We start from the raw sequence: 10,819 nt of genomic DNA on the forward strand, positions 1-10,819 counted from the left end.
TACTTCATTTAGGTGGTGAAAATAGTCCAATATAATTTGTGTATATTTATTAAAAGTGCCAATATTGGGAACATTTTGAAAAAAATATCGTTTTTTCACATTTTCAAATGTAATATATCAAATATGTGCAAACATACTGTACAAACTTTTGCTAAGATATACTTTTCCATCTATTTACTTTATTCTGAATGCACATTTGAAAAAATTTTATGTTTTTTTAACCATTTAGGAGACGTACAAATTTAACAATACTTTTCAGCATTTTGAGGAACACTTTGTTTTCCTGCAGTAAGCCAAGTTTGCAAAGGCTCATCAGTGTCAGAATAATAGATACCCCCACAAATGACCCTATTTTAAAAAGTACACCCCTTTATGTATTCACTGAGGGGTGTCGTGAGTATTTTGACCCTACAGTTTTTTTTCAGGAATTAATTCAATTTAGAGGAGAAAAATTAAAATTTCATATTTTTGCAAATATGTCATTTTAAAGACATATTTTTTTCTATAGTTTACATGAAAATGAGGATTTACACCCCAAAATAGATCCCCCTGTTTGTCCTGTGTTCAAAAATATACCCAATGTGGCCCTAATCTTCTATCTGAGTGCACAACGGGGCCCAAAATGAAAGGAGTAGTTAGTGTCTTTCAGAACAGAAACTTTGCTTGAAGGCGTTTTAGGCCCCATAGCACACATGTAGAGTTCTTGAACGCCCAAAGCCATAGAAAACTACCACAAATGACCCCATTTTGAAAACAAGACCCCTTAACAAATTTATTTAGGGGTGTACTGCATATTTTGACCCCATGGTTTTTGAATGAATTCAAACAAAGCAAAAGGATAAAATTGTGATTTTGTTTTTTTGGCAATTCTGTCATTTTAAAAACAGCTTTTTTTTGTACAGCACACATATAAATGAAGACGTGCACCCCAAAATGGATACCCCTGTTTGTCCTGTGCTCAGAAACATACCCATTGTGGCCCTAATCTTCTGTCTGGAGGCAGAACGGGGCCCAAAATGAAAGGAGTAATCGGTGGCTTTCAGAACATAGATTTTGCTTGAAGTCCTTTTAGACCTCATAGCACACATGTAGAGTTCTTGAGCACCCAAAACCATAGAAAACCCCCACAAATGACCCCATTTTGAAAACTAGACCCCTTAATGAATTTATCTAGGGGTGTACTGCCCATTTTGACCCCACGGTTTTTGAATGAATTCAAGCAAAGCAAAAGGAAAAAAATTGTGATTTTCGTTTTTTTGGCAATTCTGTCATTTTAAAAACAGCTTTTTTTGTACAGCACACATATAAATGAAGACTTGCACCCCAAAATGGATACCCCTGTTTGTGTCGTTTTCAGAAATATACCCATTGTGGCCCTAATCTTATGTCCCCATGCACAACGGGTCCCAAAATGAAAGGAGTAATCGGTGGTTTTCAGAACATAGATTTTACTTGAAGACCTTTTAGGCCCCACAGCACACTTGTAGAGTTCTTGAGCGCCCAAAACAATAGAGAACCCCCACAAATGACCCCATTTTGAAAACTAGACCCCTTAACGAATTTATCTAGGGGTCTACTGCCCATTTTGATGCCACAGTTTTTGAATGAATTCAAGCAAAGCAAAAGGAAAAAATTGTGATTTTCATTTTTTTGGCAATTCTGTCACTTTAAAAACAGCTTTTTTTGTACAGCACACAAATGAATGAAGACTTGCACCCCAAAATGGATACTCCTGTTTGTGCTGTTTTCAGAAATATACCCATTGTGGATTTCAGGGTACAACTGAATAAATTCTAGGTCCCATCGCCCACTTATAGAGCCATTGGGCGGACAAAACGATAAGGAACCCCCTCAAATGACCCCATTTTGAAAACTAGACCCCTTAACGAATTCATCTAGGGATGTACTGCGTATTTTGACCCCATAGTATCTGAATGAATCTAAGCAAAGCGGAAGGAAAACATAACGATTTTCAATTTTTTTGGCAATTTTTTCAATTTAAAAACTTTTTTTTTGTACAGCGTACATAGGAATGAAGACGTTCTCCCCAAAATGGAAACCCCCCGTTTGTCCTGTGTTTAGAAACATACCCACTGTGGCCCTAATCTACTTACAGGACCCTTGGCAAGGCCTATAATGGAAGGAGCTCCCGTTGGATTGCAGGACACAATTGAATAAATTCAAGGTCCCATTGCTCATTTGTACGGAATAAAAATTGGCTCCCTAAAAATACCCCCCCCCCCTCCACGCCCTTTTTGACTTTCCCCAAATCTTAGATAAAAGTAATAATGTGAACTGTGTGGTATTTCCGAAGACAGGGGTAATTACGGAGGCTGGTTGGAATGGGCACATGGGGCAATAAAACCGGGTATCCCCCCTCCTCTCATGCTTTTTGGGGGTATTTCGTGAGCTCAGTAGCGGGTATGGGGTGTAAAAAGTGGCGTTTCGTGAGTCTTCCTAAGCTTGCGGAGGTGCGGCGGTCTCACACAGAAGGCGCTCAACAAGCTGCTCCTGGAACTGCATGAAGGCGAGCGTTCCCGGGGCTTCTTGTAAATTGCGTATTACAGGTAGCGGTCTGAATAACGCCGGGCTCACGCAGCCGTAGGCGGAATCCGCTTGTGGAGGCCCGCAGCGGATCCCATCTGTGATCCCGGCTGTGACCCTGCGTACGGCCGCGTAATGTACTGCGCATAACTGCCTACTCACACAGGCGGTCATTCGCAGTACAAATTTTTTTTTTGTTTGTATTTCCCGCACCGTCGCTTAGCGATGACACGGGTACCCGCAGCCCGTATACAACGTAGTTGTGTATGGGCAGTGGGTATATCCATGACCATGGAGCACAATGGGCTCTATGCTGCGGATATCCGCAGTAAAATAGAACCTGCTGCGTTCTCTTTTCTGCGGGTGGATCACACAATTCCAACCCACTAATGTGAGCGGAATTGTGTAATCCAATGCGATTGATCTGCGTATTACCGCGGATCAGATGCATGCGAAATCCGTAATTCCTATCCGGTCATGTGAGACTGACCTATGTTAGATCGCTACCTTTTTCTCACGTGACCGGGGACCGCTCAACGAGGCCACCCGTCACCGCTCCAGGCGCTGGGAGCAGGAAGATTTTAAATTTCCTGGGCTCCCCGACTCCTGCGCATGTGTCCGGTGTTTTGCCGGCGGTCGCATGTGCAGAATCCAGGTAAGTTCACGAGGAGGATCGCATCGGGCTGCAAATGCGGAGGCCTCCGGTAAAAAGTTTAATCTCCTCTCACCGATCGCATTGGTGAGGGGAGATGAAACTAACTTTTTTTTTAACTTTTACGTGATCGCCATTATCCATTGGATAACGGCAAACACGTGATCAGGAACCGCTCACCGCAGCCCCCGTGAAATTTCCAGGCTCTTGGCTAAGTTTGTAGCCAAGAGCAGGGAGATTTTAAGTTATACTGGCAATCCACGGCTTTTGCGCATGCGTCTGCCACTTTGGCAACTTCCGCGTGTGCAGAAGCTGTGGTAAGGTCCGCGGATAAATCCGAGGGCCTTAGGTACGTAATTTCATCCTCCCTCACGGATATGATCCATGAGGGGAGATGAAATGTAAGCGTTTTAAACTTTTTTTTACTTTTTCAAACTTTTTTTTCAAACTTTTTTACACTTTTTTTTTTTATTACTTTTTACACTTTTTTACTTTACATGATCACTGTCATCCATTGGATGACAGTGATCATGTCCCCAGTGACATCCCTCTGCTCCTGGCTACACATGGCAGCCAGGAGCAGAGGGATTTTAAATTTTCCGGGTCCTGAGCCCCTCTGTGCACGCGCCCGATGATTGACATCGGGCGCGCATGCGCAGAAGGGGACTCAGGTCCTGGAAGACCGGGACACTGGTGAGGACCAGGGATGAGTATTTTCACCTCCCCTCATGGATCGGATCCATGAGGGGAGGTGAAATTAGCGCTATTTTTACTTTTTTTAAACTTTTTCGTGATAGCCGCTATCCACTGGATAGCGGCGATCGCGGTCCCCGGGGACATCTCCTGATTCCCGGCTACCTTCAGGAGCCAGGAACCAGGAGATTTTAAACTCACCGGGGTTCCCAGTCTTCTGCGCATGCGCGTGACGTCATTCGTCTGGCGCGCATGCGCAGAAGAGCCGCGCCGGGTCCCGGAGGACCCTTTTACCTGCAGCAGACATCGGGGAAGCCGGGAGAGTACTTTCAGCTGCCCTGATGGATCTGATTCATCAGGGCAGCTGAATCTTTAACTTTTTAAACTTTTCTTTTCACTTTATTGCGATCGGCGCTATCCACTGGATAGCGCCGATCGCAATGCCGGGGGGGACTGCCCGCAGCCCGGGATGACAGCTTCATGCTGTCGGCTACCTGCGGGCACCGACAGCATGGAGCTGTCACGTCCAGTGCCCACGGGGCTTTATTCTCTGTAGGACGCATGTTTTTACGTCCTCAGAGAATAAAGCCCACTTGGGCAGGACGTAAAAAGGCTATGGGCTGGTTGTTAAGGGGTTAATGGCCTATCCTGCACATAGGCCATCAAAAGTTTGCAACTGGAGAACCCCTTTAAAAAAATATCCTACTTTTGTCAATTTGCAATCATTACATAGAAAGGGACTATTATACCTGTTTTTTATAGATATATTATCAAACACCAGACTGTGGTCTAATAAGACGTAGGTAGTAAATACATGAATAATTTACTTATACAAAGTAGGTATACCTCAATATACTATAAGGCTAATCTATGATAGCTGTATATATCTATTAGTACATTTATTAATGTCCCTTATGTTATTCTGCTTTTATCCCACAGGTTGGATGGTGGACATCGCTGGTCAATATAATCCAGTTTTCTACTTCACCTGTATTGCTGTGACCTCATCTGGACTTTTCATGTGTTTGTCATCTCTCATACTTGACAGAAAAGAAGGAAAGAGTAAAAATAATCTTGGCAACCAAAATGATACTGCTGGGACTGCTGAGCGCCAAAATATTATTTATCGCCCACCAATAAAACAAGAGGATTTTGTAATATGAATGACCATTTATGAAGTATGGAAAAAGAACCAACCTGGACAATATAGATACTGAGGTCTATGATGGTCAGAAGTATCTATGAAAACTTTGCACTGCACTTTGGTTCACAGGGCTGGGACGTGAAACGCCTTGAAGAAAAGCCTGTTCTCTGTGGAAGTCAACATGTTTGTGTATTTGTTTTTCTACCAAAATTAGAAGTGTTGAACCAAAACTATGCAAATGAAGTGTAAGAGCAATGAAGGATAACTCATTGAAGTTATCAGTGTGGACACCAGCCAAGTGGCTGAAATAAAGGTGACACTTGTAATGGATAAAGTCCATATAAACGTTACAGGCCGAGTTACAAAATTATGCAAAGTTAAACAAATGTGTAGACAGCCCATATGTCCATTGTACAGAGCTTTGCGCACAAAACTAGCCAATTTTACTTAACGTTACAAATTTCCATTACAGCACAGCATTATTGGAACTGTTATTCTCTTAGCCAGAAAGTACTGTAATTCTGAATCATATTCAGCTTGTTAGGCTGCCTGTCCACCGGCGTAGCGATATCCCGCAGCAGATCTCTGCCGCGGGAAAAGGGGACAGCTGACGGTTCTCCACACTGAGCCTATCTAACAGATAGGCTCACTGCAGAGAATCCCGGCGAATTGCAGCATGCTGCGATTTGAATCCCGCGAGCGGATAATCGCTATGATTCTAGCAATGCTATGGAAAGCTTCAGACAGTGTGCTTCGCCGGTGATGAATCACTTCCATGAGGGCAGCACATGGTACACTGATTACAGTAATATGTCTGCTGTGTGTATCTGTGCAGTATTTTTTGAGAAACTTGTCTTTTATCAGTAGCAGAAAATGCACTTCTACTTGAAGTAGTCCTGGATACACCCACCCCGTCCTCTAGCCACTGATTGATAGCTGTCCACCTATTACTGTGCATAGTGAGAGCTGCAATCATTGGCTGGAGGGTGGGTGGGTGTGGCCAGCCTGCAGCTTATAAATATGCAGGACTAGTCCTGTTCCCTGTGTATACCATGGTCGGCAAAGGTCACCAACAAGGTGGTCCTAGAGCGTATCAAACCAGAAATATCGCTAGACGACAAAATCACCAAACTGCGACTCTCATACTTTGGACACATGTGAGCTAATTCTCTAGAAACAACATTGATGCTCAGTCACCGAAGAAGAGGACGCCAAAGAACACGCTGGCAGGACGCAATCAGGGTGGATACAAATATGGACATGGAAGAACTAAAAGCAGTTAAGGATAGAAAAGCATGGAGAACAATGATCCATAAAGTAACCGAAAGTCGGTTTTGACTGAACGGATAATCACCATGAGTCCTATTTCTGGCTACTACTGATTAAATGAAAGTTTCTCCAAAACTACTGCACCAATACACAGCAGAGATATCACTGTAATCAGTGTGACATATACTACCTTATGGAGCTCTCAGTGACGGCTGCAAAAACACAGTGAGAGGATCTCTTCAATTATAGACTTGTCTCTCGCTACAAAACGTCAATGAAGTTACCTCTATTGTAGAGAGAAAAAAAATCATGTACAGTCATGTACGTTGTACAGCTGTTATATAATCCATCGTATATGCAGTATACTTACTGCCCTTAAAGTGGTTTTCCAGGCACTTAATCTCTGGGGACTCAGAGCATGGGATTCCTAGCAATCACCCGATCGCCCAGCTGGCTGTCAGTGTAGCGGGCTGGACGTGTGTCATAGTAGACGGCTCCGGAAGTGGCCTAGGCGACTTCACTCCCATTGAAATCAATGGCAGCTGAAGCCAATTATTACACTTCCAGGGTTGACAGCAGAAGTGTAAAATTATTTCAATGGGAATGAAGCCAGCTAGGGCACTTCTGATGCTGCCTACTATGATGCACTGACAGCCAACCAGGCGATCAGGTGATCACTGGAGATCCCATGCGGCAGGTCCCTTTGATGACCTCTCCTAAGGATAGGTTATCCAGGGTTTCTACATGGAAAACCCCTTTAAGCCTTAAAAGGGGTTGTCCGCTTTTAACAATCCCTTTTTTTGTTAGAAAATAAGCTTATCACAAGCTGCTCAGGTGCTGGGAGCTGCAATAACCACCTCTGATCTGCAGGGAAACTTGGCAGCAAGTGTCAAGTTCTTTTGCAATGCCTCCACAGGGATAATTGAGCATTACATGGTGTAACTAAAATCAATGGCTTTCCATGTAATGTACAAACGTATTGGGTCCTACAGAGACACTTTTATTAGCCCTTCTCCACTTGGGCTGATTGATGAAGGTGCTGAATGAGGCAATTCCCCCCTATTAACTCAGAACTGCCTAACATGGTATTTGCATATGTGATTTGTAAACCAGACAATTTCTTTAATAATACCCCAAAACAGCAACAAGTATCTTATCACAACAAATAACTCAGGTTAATCAATTTTACACAGCAAGATCTATTTATATGAAAGCACTGGCAGACAGAAATTAATATAAAAGAGCACTTAAAGGGGTTATCGAGGACTACAAAACTGATGGCCTGTTCTTAGGATACCAATATCATCTTGGTGTCAGATCTGAGTCCAGACAATCAGCTCACTGAAGGAGGATACGGCACTTGCTGGACTGAATGGGGTTGTCAGGACTCGGACTCCCTAGTGTGATATTGATGGCCTATAAGGAAAGGCAATCAATTTTGTATCCAGGGTAAGCCCTTTTCATGTATGAAATCTGCATCCAAAGGAAATCGAAGCATTATGTGAAATGTATGTATTCTTGTATATAACAAATGTAGTCACAATGTCATCAGTAATATACATGAAACAGAAATGTTAACCCTTTCTAATCCACTGTCTGACGTCTGAAGACATTATGATTTAAGGCTGTACAGCTCCGATGTTGGAAGACGTCCGTCGAGGTTCTCTTACAGTATATTGCCAGCCTCTCTGCTTTTGGAGCCTATTCAACGTGTCACCTCATGCAGTACTGGCTTTAGCCAGCAGAGAGCGCTGTTGCATAACGGCAGAAAAAGAGAAAGCCCCCTAGGAAAACCAGGATACAAATTGGATTGGAAAGGGTTAATACTGAACTATTCTAGCACTCCTTGACACATTTGCATTACCAATAATTTTAATGTGATTTATAATGCAATATGAACTTAGCAGCCACATGTAATGCAATGCACTAGTGCGTTCTAGCTATGTGCATCTGTGGTGGACATGTACATCAGTATTTCTGTTGGGCATCTTTTATTAGGCACAGAATGTACCTGGTATTATTATACATACCCAATGTGCCTCGATCGAGGTACGGATTCTGTAATGCACAATATGTACTCATTAGTGAGTCATATGCTTAGTATGATATAGGACTGGTTGAGGGAGGGGACAACAGTTCTGAGTACAATTCTGAATAATGATTGCCACTTTTCCATTCCATATAACTCCTAATGACAGTATGTGAAATACATTACTGCTCCATCATTAGTTCATAGGATAACGTCTCCTTCTAAGGACTGGCATACAAAGGATTCTCATGCCTGGCTGGAGTTGCCCTTTAAACACATTTTTAATGGACCCTGTTACAAATACTGCATGTAATCTCTATATTGTATACTACCATCATGGGCTTTGTGAAGATAAAGAAATCACTGCTTCATAAAAGAAGAAAAAAGTTTGGGGAAGGGTTGGTGACTTTGGACCCCTTGGGGGTGCAGAGTTTCTGGATTAACGAATCAGCACTCGGTGCTTTCCTTTTTTGCCTTCCGCCCTTACCTGTAGAGGGGTGGCGCTCTGTTTGATGGTGTTCCATAGTGGAATATATAGTAACCTGTGAAGGAAAACTAGATGTGACTATGAGAACTGTATTATTAATATATTATTACTGTTTTCAGGGATAGCACTTATATTTATCAAAAAGAAGGTTATATTGTATTAATTTATCCTTATAGTCACATTCTTCTGACTTTTCTTATTCCTATACTATGTATTGCTGCGATTGTTTTGCAATATTTCCAAAGATAATTTGAGGCAGGTTGATCAATGAATGTTATATCTCTTCACCAATGAATATGATTGCGATACAATTTAATGCACTTTAATTTGTCATCTTCATAAAGATGAGATTAATTAGAAATGATAGACACTTCAGATTCCCACCTATGACTGTATCATCTCATTCTTTGTAACCTCTATAGACAAGACGAATTGAACACTGTTGTAAGCTAACAAACGAATGTACCGGGTTTCAAATGGCTGTAATTTGCCAATATTTTAACATCTAAGACCTGCAACTGCTGCAAATGTACTGAATCAAGCACATAACTTTGGTTCAGTAGAGCCGTGGGGATCTTAATAGAGGCGTGCAGGTGCGTTTGTAGAACAGTCATCTGAAACTGGCCTTCAAGGGATTCTGTCACCAGGTTGAAGAAGTTTGACTCTGAGCTTGGCTCCGAGTTATGGAGGCGGCCTCTTCCCACTCGCAATATGCAGAGTGACAGCTCCCTCCCCACATACAAAAGGGGAGAAAGCTGTCAGTCTGCAAGTGGGGAGAAGTCAGAACTGCCCGCCTCAGTGACTCAGCTCAGATCAAATTTCACAAACAAGGTGATAGAATCCCTTTAAAGAGGTTTTCATACAAATACAATCGCTTAAATACTTTTGTTATCACATGAATAATACGATTCAATAAAAATGGGTATTTTTTAATATGTTTTTGAATGCTTACTTTTTTGATGTCTCACTATCCCCATGGGCTCTGTCTGCAAAACTATGGGTGGACTGTGCAAGTTCCCTAACATCCCGCTGCTCTCCCTCAGTGCATGCACAAGGATAGACAAAGCAGAAACCCGATAGTACAGGTCTTGTGCAAGCATTGAACATCTAGTAGGCATGGTACAGAGAAAGAAACTGCCCATACATGACCACTGACTGCAACACCTTTAAGACTTATTTTCACCTTTGTAATGTCACAAAAATTGATCCAATCCCATTTTTGTAGTAAATTTATGGCTCATAAAATCGTAGAGTTGGATGGGACCTCCAGGGTCATCGGGTCCAACCAAAGGAGAACTCACCACCTCCCGTGGCAACTTGTTCTACTCATTGATCACCCTCAGTAATGTCTAATCTTATTTTCTAATACCTAATGTTGGTCCTTGATGACTTCCTCATCAAACCATATTATGGAGGTGTGAATAAAACCCTTATTATAGCAGTACTACATAGTATCTCCGCGAGATTTCCCTTCACTGCAGAGAGAGAGATAAAGGGAAGCCTTGGGGGAACCCCTTTTATCTCCAGGGACTCCTTTCATCTCAACAGGGCTAGAAGGATGTCCCTGACCCGTTGTGTAACTATAATTCCCAGTGTGACATGAAAATGTAAACTCGCATGGCATGCTAGGACTTATAGTTTCACTTTTAATGGTTGCAGACCATTGCCATAGAGCCTGTCTCTTATATATAGTACCTGGCATTACAGTAAAAATCAGCCTATCCTGTGCATGTTCATAACATATCTATCACAGTAAAGATAAAGAACAGACTAGAACATATCACATACAAGTTCAGTCACCACCCGTTAATGGTTTTAGTAGCGTATCATTGACGTGATGAGAATGTCACACGGTTTATAATTAAGGAATAGTCTCAGAGTGGCATTGTCTCTATTTCATCCCACTAACAGTGGTCTCTTATTCGGTGTGAACACTATGGCAAACTGTAGTGTGACCAATAGGGTATCAGTTTGATAGGTGTAATTACCCTAAGTCCACCC

The 10,819-nt window shown here is 42.4% G+C and overlaps 1 protein-coding gene across 7 annotated transcripts in view; it reads left to right on the forward strand.

The window, feature by feature from the left end:
• Window positions 1–9,751, forward strand: part of SLC16A5 (solute carrier family 16 member 5) — a 34,511-nt gene extending 24,760 nt beyond the window's left edge. For all 7 annotated transcript variants that reach the window (XM_066587993.1, XM_066587997.1, XM_066587996.1 and 4 more), the window contains exon 5: window positions 4,829–9,751. In XM_066587993.1, coding sequence (XP_066444090.1) covers window positions 4,829–5,052 — 224 coding nt within the window. In that variant the 3' untranslated portion in view covers window positions 5,053–9,751. The remainder of the gene's footprint in view (window positions 1–4,828) is intronic.
• The last annotated feature ends 1,068 nt before the right edge of the window (window positions 9,752–10,819 follow it).

Source organism: Eleutherodactylus coqui, chromosome 13 (genome assembly GCF_035609145.1).
Source record: "Eleutherodactylus coqui strain aEleCoq1 chromosome 13, aEleCoq1.hap1, whole genome shotgun sequence".
NCBI lineage: Eukaryota > Metazoa > Chordata > Amphibia > Anura > Eleutherodactylidae > Eleutherodactylus > Eleutherodactylus coqui.